Here is an 18172-nt window from a genome sequence, read left to right as displayed (position 1 = left end):
ACATTGGAGCCTCTTTGCGTCCTCCTCACAGCTCATATTCCAACCCAGCTTTGTGTCGTCTGCAAACTTGGAAATGTTACATTTAGTTCCCTCATCCAAATCATTGATTATATATTGTGAATAGCTGGGGCCCAATCACTGATCCCTGCGGTACCCCACTAGTCACTGCCTGCCACCTGGAAAAAGACCCGTTTATTCCTACTCTCTGTTTCCTGTCTGTCAACCAATTCTCAATCCATGCCAGTATATTCCCCCCAATCCCATGTGCTTTAATTTTGCAATTGTAAACAATTTTACAACACCAAGTTATAGTCCAGCAATTTTATTTTAATTTTGCACACTAACCTCTTGTGTGGGACCTTATCAAAGGCCTTCTGAAAATCCAAATACACATCCACTGGTTCTCCCCTATCTGTTCTATTAGTTACATCCTCAAAAAACTTCAGTAGATTTGTTAAGCATGATTTCCCTTTCATAAACCCATGCTGACTTTGTCCAATCCCGTTAATGCCCTCCAAGTGTTCTGTTATCACATCTTTTATAATAGACTCTAGCATTTTCCCCACTACTGATATTAGGCTAACTGGTCTGTAATTCCCTGTTTTTTCTCTCCCTCCTTTTTTAAATAGTGAGGTTACATTTGCCACCCTCCAATCTGTAGGAACTGTTCCAGAGTCTGTAGAATTTTGGAAGATGATCACCAATGCATCCACTATTTCCAGGGCCACTTCCTTTAGTACTCTTTAGTACTATTCAATGAGATCATGGCTGATGTACCACCACCACCACATTTACCCACCTTGGCTCCATATCCCGTAATACCCTTGCCTAACTAAAACAGGGGGCCCGGTTTGTTTGGGGGAGGGGGGGGGTGGTGGGGGGTGGTGGTGACCTGCGAGAGGTCCCCGGTTGGGGGGAGGGGGGTGATCCTTGCAGCAGCCATGTTACTCGCACGCTCTGTTCTGGGTCTGTGTCTGAAAGTTCAGGATTTAGCGTTCACCCAACCTCTCTGCTGCGGTCCTTAAACAACGTGTTAACTTTCGCCCTTGCAGTACCTCCCAAAGTCTGGCCGGCTGATCGGACAGTCCGTGCGCCGCTCTCCGCGGAGCAGCGTGCTCAGGAACGTTCTGCAATCCTCGCTGGCCGGTGACTACAGTGACTGCGTGCCTCCGTCGGACCGCAGTGCTGGTCCAATCACCCGCAAAAAGGTAAACTCTTCAACTTGGAAATGAAGAACGAACTTTTATTTTTATAAAGTGACCACGGTGTCCAGGACCGATATTTATCCCTCAACCAACATTTTTTTTTAAAAAAAAACAACAGATAATCTGGTCATTATCACATTGCTGTTTGTGGGATCTTGCTGTGCGCAAATTGTTTGCTGCCTTTCCTACATTACACCACAAACTTTCCTACATTACAACAGTGACTACAATTCAAAAGTACTTCATTGTCTGTAAAGCATTTTGGGATGTCCTGAGGTGATGAAAGGTGCTATATAAATGCAGGCGTCCTTCAACACATGTATCTGGCTCTCAATCCAATTACTTGTCACACTTTCTTCACAGCTGAAGGCTTCAGTAATTGGTGCACACCTGCACTCTTTCACAATGGGTAGGGCAGTGATCCCCTGGGCTGAGGCAGTCGGAGGCTCGGGGTGGGAGAGACGCAATCGACGACGGACAGGAAAAGGCCCTCTGGTCCGTCCAGCCTGTCCCACGCAACTGCGATGCCTTATGAATCGCAATGCGTACACTCCCCACCCCACTGCCGTGATCTCCTGGGAGAGATGAAAAAGCAGATCTAAATCCAGGCCGTTTAGGTGGGGGGGGTGGTGGGAAAATCTGGAAAATTCCTCTCCGACTCCCCCCCCCGACACCTTGGGGGTTGGAAATTAGGCCAGCAGGTCACTCTGACCCTGATAATTCTATGCACTACATTATCGACCTTATACAAGAGGTGATCTCCGCCCCAGCCAGAAACAGGCCCAGCTCTCGCTTGAAGGAATTCAGCGGATCAGCGTCCACCGCACGAGCCGGCAGCCTGTTCCACAGGTCCGCTGTTCTCTGGGGAAAGAACCACCTCCTGACGTCTAACCTCGATCGAGCCTTTACATAACTTGAGAGTAACGACCCCTTGTCCTCCCATACCTATTTGGATGTCTTCGATTTGCGATTGGACAAGTCTGTAGCTTGGTAACTTGCTGGTAGACACCGCTGACCCAGTGGGGGTGAGGCGGAGGCAGGAGTGTACCCAGGGTTTGCTAACCTTTGAGGGTGGAGGGGGGTTCTGGTAACATTGGGGATCGGAGCCAGTGCCACAGCCCTCGCACCCTCCTTCCCCCCCCCCCCCACCCCCCCCCCCCCCCCCCCAAGTTTGCTCATGTATTCAGTGATTGGTACTGACAGGGTGAGATGAAGTCGGGAGGGGGAGAAGGCTCGTGTGGAGCATAAACACCGGCACGGACCAGTTGGGCCTGTTTCTGTGCTGCGCGTTCTATGTGATGTCCCAAGTTCCGTATGATCAAACTGACAAAGTTTTTTGCTTTTTTGTCTGCGACGCCAATCAGAGCAAGATCAAAGTGCGGACCGCCAGCATCTCGGAGCCGAGCGACAGTGAGGTGGACGTTCGAAGCCCGCCAGTCCCGTCGAGTGAGTAGCTGCCGCTTTCTCGGCTCCTCCGCTGGATGCGGACGGGGAAGCAGAGACAGGCGGGGTTCAAAACGGTTCATCCGTGTGTTTGTATCGCAATGGGGGAGGGGGGGGGGAAGAGGAGCAGTGCGGCTCGCTGGGGAGGGGCCACACTTGGGAATATTTTACACCTGATTAGTTGAATGTTTTAATTCTCACCCCCCAACAATGGATGCCAATATGTTAGTTGATCCATCCAGAGAGATCCCAAATGTACCCTTTTTGCAGCATTCGATTCTTTCTTAAATGCTTCCAGGATTTTTTGCTTCCTCTGGAAGTGTATTCCACACATTGATCACTGGCCATCCCCCACTCCCTTCGCTCCACCATTGGCGGCCGTGCCTTCAGCTGCCTAGGTCCTAAGCTCTGGAATTTCCTCCCATAACCCCTCTCCTCCTTTAAGACTCTCCTTAAAACCTACCTCTTTGACCAAGCTTTTGGTCACCTGTCCTAATATCTCCTTATGTGGCTCTGTGTCAAATTTAGTTAATTGCTCCTGTGAAGCATCTTGGGAATACAGGAAACCTACCTGTCGCAAATGCATCTGTCCATGACCGTATTGGTGGGAGTGACCACCGCACAGTCCTCGTGGAGACGAAATCCCGTCTTTGCACTGAGGACACCATCCAACGTGTTGTGTGGCACTACCACCGTGCTAAATGGGACAGATTCAGAACCGATCTAGCAGCTCAAAACTGGGCATCATGGCCTGGCATATTCCTCACTCTACCATTACCAACAAGCCAGGGGATCAACCCTGGTTCAATGAGGAGTGTAGAAGAGCATGCCAGGAGCAGCACTAGCCGTACCTAAAAATGAGGTGCCAACCTGGTGAAGCTACAACTCAGGACTACATGCATGCTAAACAGCAGAAGCAACAACCAACGGATCGGATCAAAGCTCTGCAGTCCTGCCACATCCAGTCGTGAATGGTGGTGGACAATTAAACAACTAATGGGGGGAGGAGGCTCTGCAAACATCCCCATCCTCAATGATGGCGGAGTCCAGCACGTGAGTGCAAAAGACAAGGCTGAAGCGTTTGCAACCATCATCAGCCAGAAGTGCCGAGTGGATGATCCATCTCGGCCTCCTCCCGATATCCCCACCATCACAGAAGCCAGTCTTCAGCCAATTCGATTCATTCCACGTGATATCAAGAAACGGCTAAGTGCACTGGATACAGCAAAGGCTATGGGCCCCGGCAACGTCCCGGCTGTAGTGCTGAAGACTTGTGCTCCAGAACTAGCTGCGCCTCTAGCCAAGCTGTTCCAGTACAGCTACAACATTGGCATCTACCCGACAATGTGGAAAATTGCCCAGGTATGTCCTGTCCAGAAAAAGCAGGACAAATCCAATCCGGCCAATTACCGCCCCATCAGTCTACTCTCAATCATCAGCAAAGTGATGGAAGGTGTCGTCGACAGTGCTATCAAGCGGCACTTACTCACCAATAACCTGCTCACCGATGCTCAGTTTGGGTTCCGCCAGGACCACTCGACTCCAGACCTCATTACAGCCTTGGACAAAAGAGCTGAATTCCAGAGATGAGGTGAGAGTGACTGCTCTTGACATCAAGGCAGCATTTGACCGAGTGTGGCACCAAGGAGCCCTAGTAAAATTGAAGTCAATGGGAATCAGGGGGAAAACTCTCCAGTGGCTGGAGTCATACCTAGCACAAAGGAAGATGGTAGTGGTTGTTGGAGGCCAATCATCTCAGCCCCAGGGCATTGCTGCAGGAGTTCCTCAGGGCAGTGTCCTAGGCCCAACCATCTTCAGCTGCTTCATCAATGACCTTCTCTCCATCATAAGGTCAGAAATGGGGATGTTCACTGATGTATGCACGGTGTTCAGTTCCATTCGCAACCCCTCAGATAATGAAGCAGTCCGAGCCCGCATGCAGCAAGACCTGGACAACATCCAGGCTTTGGGCTGATAAGTGGCAAGTAACATTCGCACCAGACAAGTGACCATCTCCAACAAGAGAGAGTCTAACCACCTCCCCTTGACATTCAATGGCATTACCATCGCCAAATCCCCCACCATCAACATCCTGGGGGTCACCATTGACCAGAAACTTAACTGGACCAGCCACATAAATACTGTGGCTACAAGAGCAGGTCAGAGGCAGGGTATTCTGTGGCGAGTGACTCACCTCCTGACTCCCCAAAGCCTTTCCACCATCTACAAGGCACAAGTCAGGAGTGTGATGGAATACTCTCCACTTGCCTGGATGAGTGCAGCTCCCACAACACTCAAGAAGCCGACACCATCCAGGACAAAGCAGCCCGCTTGATTGGCACCCCATTCACCGCCCTAAACATTCACTCCCTTCACCACCGGCGCACAGTGGCTGCAGTGTGTACCATCCACAGGATGCACTGCAGCAACTCGCCAAGGCTTCTTCGACAGCACCTCCCAAACCCGTGACCTCTACCACCTAGAAGGACAAGAGCAGCAGGCACATGGGAACACCACCACCTGCACGTACCCCTCCAAGTCACACGCCATCCCGACTTGGAAATATATCGCCGTTCCTTCATCGTCGCTGGGTCAAAATCCTGGAACTCCCTTCCTAACAGCACTGTGGGAGAACCTTCACCACACGGACTGCAGCGGTTCAAGAAGGCGGCACACCACCACCTTCTCAAGGGCAATTAGGGATGGATAATAAATGCCGGCCTCGCCAGCGACGCCCACATCCCATGAACGAATAATAAAAAAGGAGGAGGCCATTCAGCCCCTCGAGCCTGTTCTGCCATTCAATTGGATCATGGCTGATCGGTATCTTAACTCCATCTAACCACCTTGGTTCTTTAACCCTTGGGATGTTTTACTATGTTAAAGGCGCTGTATAAATGCAAATTGTTGTGTGTGAAGAATTTCCTGCTATCCTTTTCTAGTTTGAACTTGTGACTCCAAGTTCTACTCTCCTACCCTACTCTAATATTGCGGGTTAACTTTTTTTTTACTATAACCTTAACTATCTTGTATCTGAGATCACCTCCGACGCCTCCATCCCAGGCTCTCCAGCCTTTCCTCATAACCCGGGGATCAGACCTGTAGCCCTCTGCTTGTGTATCTCGCCTCCTCCCCGGCACCAGACCACCTTCCCGTGCGCACCTCCGAGCCCTGCCGTCCTGTGCATCTAACCCGTTCCAAAGCGACCAAAGCGAGTTTCACTTAAAACGTTTCAAGAATAACGCCTCTCATCTAGATCCTTTCTGTGGGGAAATCCGAAAGACGGCACCTTCTTCGTGAAGTATTCAAGTACCAAGGGTGACCAGGGTTTTTTTTAAAACAAAAAAGGAGCGAGTGAGGAGGGGAGTTGCGTGACTTGTCACGTTGAGGCTCGTCAGGTTTTTTTATTCGTTCATGGGATGTGGGCGTCGCTGGCGAGGCCGGCATTTATTGCCCATCCCTAATTGCCCTTGAGAAGGTGGTGGTGGTCAGCCGCTGCCTTGAACCGCTGCAGTCCGTGTGGTGAAGGTTCTCCCACAGTGCTGTTAGGAAGGGAGTTCCAGGATTTTGACCCAGCGACGATGAAGGAACGGTGATATATTTCCAGGTCGGGATGATGTGTGACTTGGAGGGGAACGTGCAGGTGGTGTTACTGCCCTTGTCCTTCTAGGTGGTGGAGGTCGCGGGTTTGGGAGGTGCTGTCGAAGAAGCCTTGGCGAGTTGCTGCAGTGCATCCTGTGGATGGTGCACACTGCAGCCACAGTGCGCCGGTGGTGAAGGGAGTGAATGTTTAGGGTGGTGGATGGGGTGCCAATCAAGCGGGCTGCTTTGTCCTGGATGGTGTCGAGCTTCTTGAGTGTTGTTGGAGCTGCACTCGTCCAGGCAAGTGGAGAGTATTCCATCACACTCCTGACATGTGCCTTGTAGAAGTTGTGGAATAAATAACCAGGGAAAGATTTTGGAGCAGATGGTGCAAAAGACAATCGGGTGTCTCTCTGGAGAGAGCAAAAGGATTTAGCGGGGGCAGGTGAGTTTGGCCCGTTGGCCTCTTCCTGCTCTTGGAATCTCTTCACGTTCTCTCTTTTTCTTCATCCCGCAGGCATCATCCTGCAACACCAGGAAGACATCAAGAGGATGGACGAGCTCCGTGGTCAGATTGGGGATGACTGGCTGCGTTACCAGCACCACCTGAAGAGCCCAGAGGAAGAGCAGGAGGAGGAGGAGGAGGACTCCGAGGCGGCCAACGCCTCAGTCAGGGACGACGCTGACAGCTCCACCAGCGTCTTCCTCTGCAGCAACAGCCTGGGAGCCGCCTCAGAGGATTCGGGCGACCCCGCCAAAGGGGACGAGGCCACTCTAATCGGCGGGCTGGCCGACAACCGGGGCGAAGGCCCTGCCTCGAGCTACCTCGCCCCCGAGGAAGGGGCTTACGTGAACGACTCAGCGATGTTCGTGGAGATGCTGGAGGAGGAGGAGGAGGAGGAACCCGTGAGAGGTACGGAAAACACTACGCGACAAGTCGGGCACCGCCAGGCTGCGGAACGTGGTTTTGCCCCCGCCTGTATTTACAGAACAGCAAGGACCGGGTACCTGACCGGTTCAAGACTCTGTCCCTTCATGGCCAAACCAAGTCTGATAGGGGTGTAAATCTTGGTGCTTCAGTCGGTCGCTCCAGTTCCCAACGGCCATGGGGCCAACAGGGATTGGGACCAACGATTTGGCAGACGAACCGAAGCGAGACTTTTGAATGGCGTGAGAAACGGACAAGTCGCAACGGTCTTGAGTCTAGGCTGGAATGAAGGGAGTTTTACTCCGAATCCAGCCTTTCTCATACTGGAGGGCGGGGGGGCTGGTTTAGGGCACTTTGTTCCTTCCTCTCCAGAAGGTGGCAACGGGTAAGGTTCCATGGCCGCCAACTGCACTAATCCCAAGTGCCCGTTCTTGTGTGAGCCTTAATGTTGAGTGTCGGCGGGCTATTCAACCATGAGAGGCCATCCTCGCCTCGCCTCAGCACATGCACGTTTTGCCTCAGGAGTCAGAAGGTTGTGGGTTCAAGCCCCACACCAGAGACTTTGGCTGACACTCCCAGGGAGTGCTGCACTGTCGGAGGTGCCTTCTTTGAGATGAGACGTTAAACCGAGGCCCCGTCTGCCCCCTCAGGTGGATGTAAAAGATCTCTTTCAAAGAAGAGCAGGGGAGTTCTTCTTCCGGTGTCCTGGCCGATATTTATCCCTCAACCAAAGAACAGATTATCCAGTCATTATCACATTACTGTTTGTGGGATCTTGCTGTGTGCAAATTGGCTGCCACGTTTCCTACATAAGTGACTGCACTTCAAAAAAAAAAAGAAGTTCTTCATTGGCTGTAAAGCGCTTTGGGACATCCTGACATGAAGTATAAACGAGTTGTTTGACCCTCACCCACGCCCGCCTGCCATGGATCTCACGACGCTGTTGCCTCTGTCGCAGACGTCTGCCAGCCATTCATTGTCGGGCGTGTCGTGGAGGAGGAGCCCGAGCTGGAGAACAGCTGGATGTTCCTGCGTGTGACTGAGGACAAGCTCCTGGAGGTGGACCTGATGAACGCCAACATCCTGGAGAGACTGGAGCTGAGCAGCCTGACCGCCGTCCGCACCTCCGAGGAGTTCTGGGAGGTGAGTAGAGTTCCTTCCGACCGACCGCGTGACAAATCGGGAGCGGGGGGGGGGTCTCAGCGGCTCCACGCGCCAGGCGACCCACTGAGGAACGTCTCCGCTCTCGGGAGACTTGAGTGTCGCCATCAGGATCTTGGTTTAGAGACTCGTGTGGCACTAATCCGTAGCGCATAGAATGATGCAACGCAGAAGGAGGCCATTCAGCCCATTGTATCTGTGCCGGCTCTTTGAAAGAGCTATCCAATTAGTCCCACTCCCCTGTTCTCTTTCCCTATAGTCCTGCAAATTTTCCACCAAGTATTTATCCAATTCCCTTTTGAAAGTTATTATTGAATCTGCTTCCACCGCCCTTTCAGGCAGCGCATTCCAGATCATAACAACTCACTGCGTAAAAAATATTCTCCTCATCTCCCCTCAGTTTCTTTTGCCAATTACCTTAAATCTGTGTCCTCTGGTTACTGCCTCTCCTGCCAATGGGAACAGTTTCTCCTTATTTGCTCTATCAAAACACTTCATGATTTTGAACACCTCTATCAAATCTCCCCTTCTCCTTCTCTGCTCTAAGGAGAACAATCCCAGCTTCTCCAGTCTCTCCATGTAACTGAAGTCCCTCATCCCTGGTACCATTCTAGTAAATCTCCTCTGCACCCTCTCTAAGGCCTTGATGTCCTTCCTAAAGTGTGGTGCCCAGAATTGGACACAGTACTCCAGCTGGGGCCCAACCAGTGTTTTATAAAGGTTTGTCGTAACTCCCTTAGGGCTCAGGTCTGAGTCAATTGAGCTCAGCCAGGGCACTACACCTGGAGGGAACCATCTGCAGGGGCTCCCAGGCTTGATTAGTCCACTGACTCCCACTGGAGATGTGCCTCAGGCAGGGACCGATTCAGGCTTCCGCAATCAAATAACCCTGACCGTCCAGGCTCACAGCTGAGGAACGGGGTTCGGGCTTGGTGCTGGAGGCCTGCAGGTGCCTTTGGAACAGTACCCCAGTTGGGGGGGGGGCGGGGGAAGGGATCAGAGGCTGTGTCCCCCTCAATAACTTCCCCAGGTATCTGGGGCTCCCATTGATATCATAGAAATTTACGGCACAGAAGGAGGCCATTCGGCCCATCGTGTCTGTGTTGGCCGACAAAGAGCCATCCAGCCTAATCCTGCTTTCCTGCTCTTGGTCCGTAGCCTTGTAGGTTTCGGCACTTTAAGTGCGCATCCGAGCACCCTTTAAATGAGGGTTTCTGCCTCTACCTCCCTTTTCAGGCAGTGAGTTCCAGGCCCCCACCACACTCTGGGTGAAAATATTTCTCCTACTCCCCTCTTATCCTTCTATCAATTACTTAAAACCTATGCCCCCTGGCTTTTGACCTCTGCTAAGGGAAATAGATCCTTCCTATCCGCTCTATCTAGTCCCCCTCATAATATTACTGAACCCTGCGGGATCCCCCCCTGGTAAGTGTCCCCCCTCAATAACTTCCCCAGGTCCCGTGGGGGTCAGGGGCTGTGTCCCCTTCAATAACTTCCCCAAGAGTCACCTGATTAAATGAACATGCTCTTTCTCCTTCCATTCCACCCCCAGCCTCATAAATCTAAAATGCTCCAAGTAAATAGCATGGCTTTAGTTTTTTGGTAATATGACCCTGATGGCGAGGCCCTCTTGTTTAACTGCGGTATATCTCCAATCTTTTCACACGGGTTTTGCCTGCTGTGTGGGTCTCTGTCGCTGCACGTTGCTTGAAGTCACACCTCTCTTTCCACTCAGTGAGCACGGGCGTTCAGTGAAGAGTATCCTGGACTCTTCTGTTGGAAGAAGACAAGTAAACGTGGGGCCGAATGTGACTCGTTACCTGTCTGTTTGAAATCAATCAATTTTTAATGGGATCCCCATTGTTGCTCCGGACGAGGCAAGGATACGCTGGAGTGTTGTATCTAATTGTACATTTAGTTCTGTTTAGCCAAGGTTTCGGGTTGTCTCAGCGGGGCTGTTGCTGATGACCGACAGCAGCTTCCTCTCCAGACTCGCAGTATTGTCACTGCCGCTATCTCGCCAAGAGCAACTTTAAAGAATTGGCAGCGCACGATGGGTAAAAAGGATCTACTCACTCCTGTCTGGCACTGCCACCTGTGTGTGTGTGTGTGTGTGTGTGTGTGTGTGTGCACCATCACATGTTACCTCCAGTATAGTACACGGGGAAAAGGTAACTACTCACTCACACCCACCCCTTGTATGTCCAACTCATGTACAGTACGCACCATGTATAAGCCGGGCATGTCTCTGCTTAGCGGAGCAGAGCATCTCCGTGCCCACCTTTTAAGCTGGGCTTGTTTTATGGCGGGGATGGATTCATTGGGGGTGGAAGAGGGGGGCTGGGGCCTGGGTACATTGGGGAGAGGGGCTGTGCATGTTTATTTTAAGTCCCCTCCTTTCCTGAAGCTGCTGTTTGGTTGTGTTGAAGCTGCCGAACCCTCTGGGACCTCCGAGTGCCCATTCTTCACTCGAGCACCACAGACCGACGGTGGCGGGAGGGGCTCAGCCCTGTCCTCCTGCGGTGCCCGTGTATCGGCACCTTCCAGCAGGGCTTGATCCGGAGCTGGTACCCCTTGTTAATGTCTTTCCTCCCCCTCCCCCCCAAACAAACTACCTAACCCAGGGGCTCCCAATGGTAGCGATCCCTACTGCTGCCCAGTACAAGCCCAGCACAGACCAGGAATCAATCCTGGGGTCTTGCGGTCTGCAAAGCACGTTAGCACAACCAATGGCGCAGTCACTGGGCAGCGTTCGGGAGTCCAAACCCTGGTTTGTTTCTTCCTTTTACTAACCCCTCCTGCCCTCAAAGCTGGGTAATCCGAGAGGGGAGGTGGGGGGGGTACAATTAAGCTAATTGTGGCCCCAAACGGAGTGGCTAATTCAGCACATCCTCGTGCCTGAACCCTGGGCCTTCCTGTTCCTGGTCCAGTGCCCCCCTCCCCGACTGGCGTTCCTCCACTCCGAGCCACCCGCTGAGTCTCTTGGTTTCTGCTCTGCCCGTTTCCAGGGCGAGGGGTCTTTTACAAGCGGGCGGGATCTCCAGCACGGGCCGCACTCCGCTCATGCCCAGTCGGCTTTTACCAGGTGCGTGCTGCCTTTCTCTTTTTCCCCCACCCCCCCCCCCCCTGCCAAGGCTGCCCAGACCCCCCTTGTGACATGGTCTTCTTTATTCCAGGAAAATAATTCTGAGTCTTGCCTTTCTCGGCAGAGCAGAGGCCAGGCTCTCCCCGCAGTGGAGTGTTGCTTCAGTTACATCCGCAGGGACAAGCGCAGGAGGAAATACGTGATCATGGACAAAAACCCCCAGGAGGCCTCTCAGGTGAGCTCGAGAAAAGGAAGGAAGAACTTGCATTTCTGTCGCGCCTTTTGCAACCTCGGGACCTCCCAAAGACCTTCACAGCCAATCTTGAAGTGTTGTCCATGTAGGAAACGCGGCAGCCAATTTCCGCACAGCAAGATCCCACAAACGGCAGTGTGCTAATGAACAGATAATCTGATCTTTAGTGATGTTGGTTGAGGGATAAATATTGGCCCAGGACACTGGGGAGAACTCCCCTGCTCTTCTTCTTCGAAATAGTGGCCGTGGGATTTTTTTATGTCCATCTGAAAGGGCAGATGGGGCATCACTGCCAGGCAGGCCAGAATTATTATTTTTCCTTTGTTCATTCATGAGATGTGGGGCATCGCAGGCAAGGCTGGCATTTATTGCTCATTCCAGGGTGTCCTGAGTTTGACAACTGAGTGACTAGCTCGGTCACTTCAACAAAAACAACTTGTATTTATATAGCACCTTTAACATAGTAAAACGTTCCAAGGCGTTTCACGGGAGCGATTATCAAACAAAATTCGACACCGAGCCACATAAGATGTTAGGACAGGTGATCAGAAGCTTGGTCAAAGGAGGAGCGAGACGGAGAGGTTTACGGAGGGAGTTCCACAGCTTAGGGCCCAGACGGCTGAAGGCACGGCCGCCAATAGCGGAGCGATGAAAATCGGGGGCGCGCAAGAGGCCAGAATTGGAGCAGCGCAGAGATCTCTGGTTGTAGAGCTGGAGGGGGTGACAGAGATGGGGAGGGGGGGTGGAGAGGCCACGGAGGGATTCGAATGCGAGAATGAGAATTTTTAAAATCGAGGCGTTACCGGACCGGGAGCCAATGTAGGTCAGCGAGCACAGGGGGGTGATGGGTGAAGGGGGACCTGGTGCAAGTTAGGATACAGGGGCGGCAGGGGCTTTGGATGAGCTGACATTTACGGAGGGTGGGAGGCCGGCCGGGAGAACGTTGGAATGGTCGAGTCTGGAGGTAAGGAAGGCGTGGATGAGGGTTTCAGCAGCTGATGAGCTGAGGCAGGGGGCGGAGACGGGCGACGTTGCGGAGGTGGAAGTAGGCGGCCTTGACACGTGGGCGGAAGCTCATCTCGGGGTCAAATAGGACTTCGGAGGGCAGTTAAGAGTCAACCACGTTGGTGTGGGACTGGAGTCACATAGACCAGACCGGGTAAGCACGGCAGGTTTTCTTCCCTAAAGGATGTTAGTGAAACCAGTTGGGTTTTTACGACAATCCGACAGCTTCGTGGTCACTTTTGCTGATACCAGCTTTTTATTTCCAGATTGATTTTTAAACTGGTGCTGTGGTGGGAATTGAACTCTCCTTCTCTGGATTACTAGTCCTGTCACGTTAACACGAATAACAGCAGCCAGTTTGTTGAATTTAGTGATCCAAATAAATTGTCCCGTCTTTGTTTGCACACAAGTATTGTATAACCTCTGTGATTGATTAAACTTTTCTCCCTTGAAGGTGCTGACTATCACCTGGAGTGCAGTTCTGGTACATTTTTATCATAGAATCGTACAATGATACAGCGCAGAAGGAGGCCATTCGGCCCATCATGCCTGTGCTGGCTCTTTAAAATTGCTATCCTATTAGTCCCACTCCCTCTGTTCTTTCCCCAGAGCCCTGCAAATTTTTTCCTTTTCAAGTATTTATCCATTTCCCTCTTGACAGTCATTATTGAATCTGCTTCCACCGCCCTTTTCAGGCAGCACATTCCAGATCATCACAACTCGCTGTGTTTTTTAAAAAAAAATGTTTCCACATCTCTCCTCTGGTTCTTTTGCCAGTTACCTTAAATCTGTGTCCTCTGGTTACCAACCCTTCTCACACTTTGAGAGTTTAGACAGTGAGGATATTCAACAGTGGAGGGCATCACAACTGAGCCCAATCCTGTTTTTTTTTAACAAAATTTTCCCCACCCTTCTCCAGCCAGGGGTCTTCGTTCAGCGACCAGGGCCCCTGTTTGTCTTTTGTCGTCTTCTCAAACTGCTGTACCTGACCTGGGACTGGCTGCTGACACTGGAGACAAAATTCAACAACATAACTCACCCCATTGTTTTTTAACGGAATAAATTAAATTGGTGTCTGAAAAGGAAACTGCAGTAACTCTTGGCTCCCATCTGCTGGGCAGTTATGTAGCTGTCTCCCCAACCAACAGGGCTATTGCTACCAGAGGAATTCCCACCAGATTTAATCACTGTACCTCAAAAAATCACAGCAGAAAAATATCCTTTTTTTAAGTCTGTTCTTATTGAAGGTGAGGGATGTTTGTGCTGGTTATAGGTGGACCACTTCCCGTTTCGGGCACCCCGTGTCGCACGGGTTGGATACAGAGTAAAGCTCCCTCCACACTGTCCCATCAAACACTCCCAGGGCAGGTACAACACGGGTTAGATACAGAGTAAAGCTCCCTCTACTCTCCCATCAAACACTCCCAGGGCAGGTACAGCACGGGTTAGATGCAGAGTAAAGCTCCCTCTACACTGTCCCATCAAACACTCCCAGGGCAGGTACAGCAGGGGTCAGATACAGAGTAAAGCTCCCTCTACACTGTCCCATCAAACACTCCCAGGGCAGGTACAGCACGGGTTAGATACAGAGTAAAGCTCCCTCTACACTGTCCCGCCCATGAGGACCCCTCTGTACTCGTGAAGTTTCTATTCCACATCAGTCATCTTGCGGCCTCTTTTGATGGACTGTGCCATTTGGTGCAGAATGGAAGGGATGGTTTGTCCTGAGGATCAGGGCAGCTCAAAAATATCAATTTCTTTTTAAAATGTTTAGAGTTCTTTAGTTGCCTGTCTCTGCCTCTTCCCCTCGACCCCCTCTCCTAACTGCCTGTATTGTTCTCTCGCCTCTTGCCATTTCAGATGCTGGTTAAGATCCTGAACGAAGCACTGGAAGCCAATCAGAGGGCATTGCAGGTGGATTTCCCCAGACTCCAGTGCCTGAAGTGCCGACACGAGTTCGATTTGCCTGCGCAGGAGCAGCAGGCCAGGCACCCGATCGTGGAGGATTCGGACACCGGGCGAGGGGACGAGCTGGATTACCTGAAGAGTGAGTGGCCCCGGGGTGCATCGTGGGCCCGGTACCTCCTGAGCGCTGCCGCCACACCGGACATAACGGTCCCGATGCTGCATCCCTGAGCTGTTCTGTGTTCATTGGTCCCAGCCGGAGTGCTGGCCGCAGTGCTGTAGATGGCCACGGTATGCCTGGGAGTGCGGCAAGAGAGGGAGAATCAGCCAGGGTTCCCCCTCCTGAATTCTGTGCCCCTCTCCCCCTGCTGGGGTACGGGCACACTTACCAGTCAAGCTTGCTGGGTAGCAATCAGGACTCCTGGCTCCACTTTTCCTTTCCCCTCTCTCTCTCTCTCTCTCTTTTTAAATCCCCTTCACCCCCTATCTCCCCTCCTACCTTCCCCAAGCTAGCCAGATACACCAAGCCCAATTCCAGTTCTCCAGCTAAGCGCAGAGGTGGGACCACTTGGCCTGCACTGGCTCAGTTACTGCTTTACCTGGTTGAACCGTCGAGGGACCCAGCTTTCCCTCCTTCCAAAGACGGACCTCCCGAGCTGTGCCAGTCCCCTCTATCCCTCTACACCCCAGCACTGCCTGGTGAATGGTGTTGAAGTGCAGATTGCACCTGTTGTAGTTTTGAGTAGTGCCAGCAGGTGGGGGTAGCTCACTGCCTTCTAATGGTGTTTGCAAAGACTTGCATTAATCTAGTCCCTTACCGCGTCTGTGAATTGCGTTGAAGTGCGGTCACTGTCCCATAGTTGAATGGGACAGCCAATTTGCACACCGCAAAATCCCACAAACAGCAATGAGGCGAATGAGCAGTTAAATCTGTGTTTGGTGATGTTGGTTAAGGGAAAGAGTATTGGGCAGGATAACAGAACTCCCTGCTGTTCGTCAAATAGAGTCACAGGATCTTTTAAAGTCACCAGCACCAGTGGAACAGACGGACGGGGGTCTCTGTTTGACATCTCGACTGAAAGGTGACCCCTCCGAAAGCCGCCCCACCGCCCCCCCCCCCTCAGGACTGACCCTCTGACCGACATTACCAAAAGGTGACATTCCAGTATCTTGTCCAAGTGAAGTTCTTTGAGTGTTTAGCCTGGGAAGTGTCGGCAGGTGATTTAACCCCTGGGAAGAAAGGGAAAGAAAGACTTGTATTGAAATAGTGCCTTTTGCGACCTAGGGAGATAGATTGCAGCCAAGACTGACCCCAGGTCCAAATGTGCAATCTCTCAGCCTGGAGCACTGAGGCTGAACGTAGTTCTCCATCGGAGCCTAAGCTGAGATCAAGGAACGGCACAGCCCAAAGTGGGGTGCGTCTGGATAGCGAAGTATTATCAGGCAGTGCTCTGTATCTCTCGCTTGCTCTCTCGCCTCCCTTCCCCAAAGACATGACTGCATGACCCTAAGCTCTGCCGGTATCGGTATCTGCACGTTGTTTGGTCTTTGTTGGAACCCCCGTGTGCCCAGGTGCTGTTGCCGAGTCAGATTCGAGAAACAGTGGGAAGCTTCCTGTAGTGGGGCAGTGTTCGGGAGCAAATCCCCACTTTCAGTGCTCCTCAGGAGACTGCTGCAGAAAACACCGTCTAAACTGGGATCTACCTTGTCTTGCTGTTGCCGCCATGTTATTGCTTCCCATGAGCTCTCCTCTCGAGCATCCTGTCCCACAAGCTTTTCCATCCTCCCATCGCTCTGCTGCAACCTCGACTCATCACACTGTCTCCTACTTAAACTCATTCCCTCGTTCCCAGGGCTTCTAACTGTGGAATTCCTCACCTCCCTCCCTGTTCCCTCCGTCCTGCAATCCACAGCCTGTCAAAGCTGAAGCTGAGCAGCACTCCTCCCTGATCCTATCTAATCTTGAAAGGGGGTTGGAGTATGAGAGGTCTTGCTGCAATTGTACAGGGCTCTGGTGAGACCACATCTGGAGTACTGCGTACAGTTTTGGTCTCCTTATCTAAGGAAGGATATACTTGCCTTAGAGGCGGTGCAACGAAGGTTCACTAGATTAATTCCTGGGATGAGAGGGTTGTCCTATGAAGAGAGATTGAGAAGAATGGGCCTATACTCTCTGGAGTTTAGAAGAATGAGAGGTGATCTCATTGAAACGTATAAGATTCTGAGATGGCTTGACAGGGTAGATGCTGAGAGTCTAGAACTAGAGGGCATGGTCTTGGGATAAGGGATCGGCCATTTAGGACTGAGGATGAGGAGGAATTTCTTCACTCGGGTAAGTATATCTTTTGGAATTCTCTACCCCAGGGAGATGTGGATGCTGAGTCATTGAGTATATTCAAGACTGAGATCGATAGATTTTTGGACTCTCGGGGAATCAAGGGATATGGGGATCGGGCGGGAAAGTGGAGTTGAGGTCGAAGATCAGCCATGATCTGATTGAATGGCGGAGCAGGCTCGAGGGGGCGTATGGCCTACTCCTGCTCCTGTTATCTTCATAGTCTTCACTTCCACTCATTTCCGCCTTGTCGCCATCCTATGCTACCGGCCTCGGCCCCATTCTCTCAGGTTTTCTCAATATAACCAGCCGTCGGTGCAAACGTGTTGATGGCTTAAAACCACGGAGGAGAAACGAACCGTTCTCACCGACAGCACAGCAGCCCCCTTCGATCAACGTACCTCCGCAATCTGAACAATGTGTTTTTTCTGCAGCCGAGGGGCCCTTGAAGGCCTCGCCCGCCTGCCCCAAGTGCGCGAGCGACCACGTGATCATGCTGCCAACCAAGATGGAGGTGCTGGAGACTCGCACCAGCACGCCGCTGCCCCCCGAAGACCAGGCTCCCAAAGCGGACATCTTGAAGATCGCCTTCGTGGACGGCGACCCTGCTGGCAGCTTGAAGGTGAGTATCACGGCGCGCGCTTCCCTGGTTCCGTTGTCGGGAGTTCCTGTAAGTCGGAACGGGAAGCTGGGCGGGAGGGCTGTGCCGCTGTCCTGCTGTGCCCAGACCCGACCGGGTTCAGATTCAGCCAGAGTGGAGAGGGTGGAAGCTGGCTGGACCGATGACTGACCGATTGTCACCTGTGGCTCAGTGGGTAGCACGCTCTCATCTGAGTCAGAAGGTGGTGGGTTCAAGACCCACTCCAGGGGCTTGAGCACAAAATCGAGGCCGACGTTCCCCGTGCCAGTACTTGAGGGAGTGCTGCACTGTCTAAGATGCCGTCTCTCGGATGAGATGTTCAACTGATGCCTCGTCTGCCCCCTCGGGTGGTTGCAAAAGATCCCGTGGGCGCTATTTCGAAGAAGAGCAGGGGAGTTCTCCCTGGTGTCCTGGGCCAATATTTATCCTTCAACCAACATCACTCTTTTTTTAAAAAAAAAACAGATTATCTGGTCATTATCACGTTGCTGTTTATGGGATCTTGCTGTGCACAAATTAGCTGCTGCATTTCCTACGTTACAACAGTGACTACGCTTCAAAAAGTACTTAATTGGCTGTAAAGCGCTTTGGGGCATTGAGGTCGTGAAAGGCGCTATATAAATGCAATTC

The 18172-nt window shown here is 51.9% G+C and overlaps 1 protein-coding gene across 1 annotated transcript in view; it reads left to right on the top strand.

The window, feature by feature from the left end:
- Positions 1-18172, top strand: part of stk11ip (serine/threonine kinase 11 interacting protein) — a 123176-nt gene that overhangs the window by 45160 nt on the left and 59844 nt on the right. The window contains 7 exon segments of the mRNA XM_067986993.1: positions 1053-1208; positions 2570-2651; positions 6748-7143; positions 8117-8301; positions 11496-11639; positions 14523-14709; positions 17337-17524. Coding sequence (XP_067843094.1) covers positions 1053-1208; positions 2570-2651; positions 6748-7143; positions 8117-8301; positions 11496-11639; positions 14523-14709; positions 17337-17524 — 1338 coding nt within the window.

The sequence above is a fragment of the Heptranchias perlo genome, chromosome 7 (genome assembly GCF_035084215.1).
Source record: "Heptranchias perlo isolate sHepPer1 chromosome 7, sHepPer1.hap1, whole genome shotgun sequence".
NCBI classification, from domain to species: Eukaryota; Metazoa; Chordata; class Chondrichthyes; order Hexanchiformes; family Hexanchidae; genus Heptranchias; species Heptranchias perlo.
The sequence above is the reverse complement of the archived record's forward strand: the minus strand, read 5'-3'. Positions and strand labels throughout refer to the sequence as shown.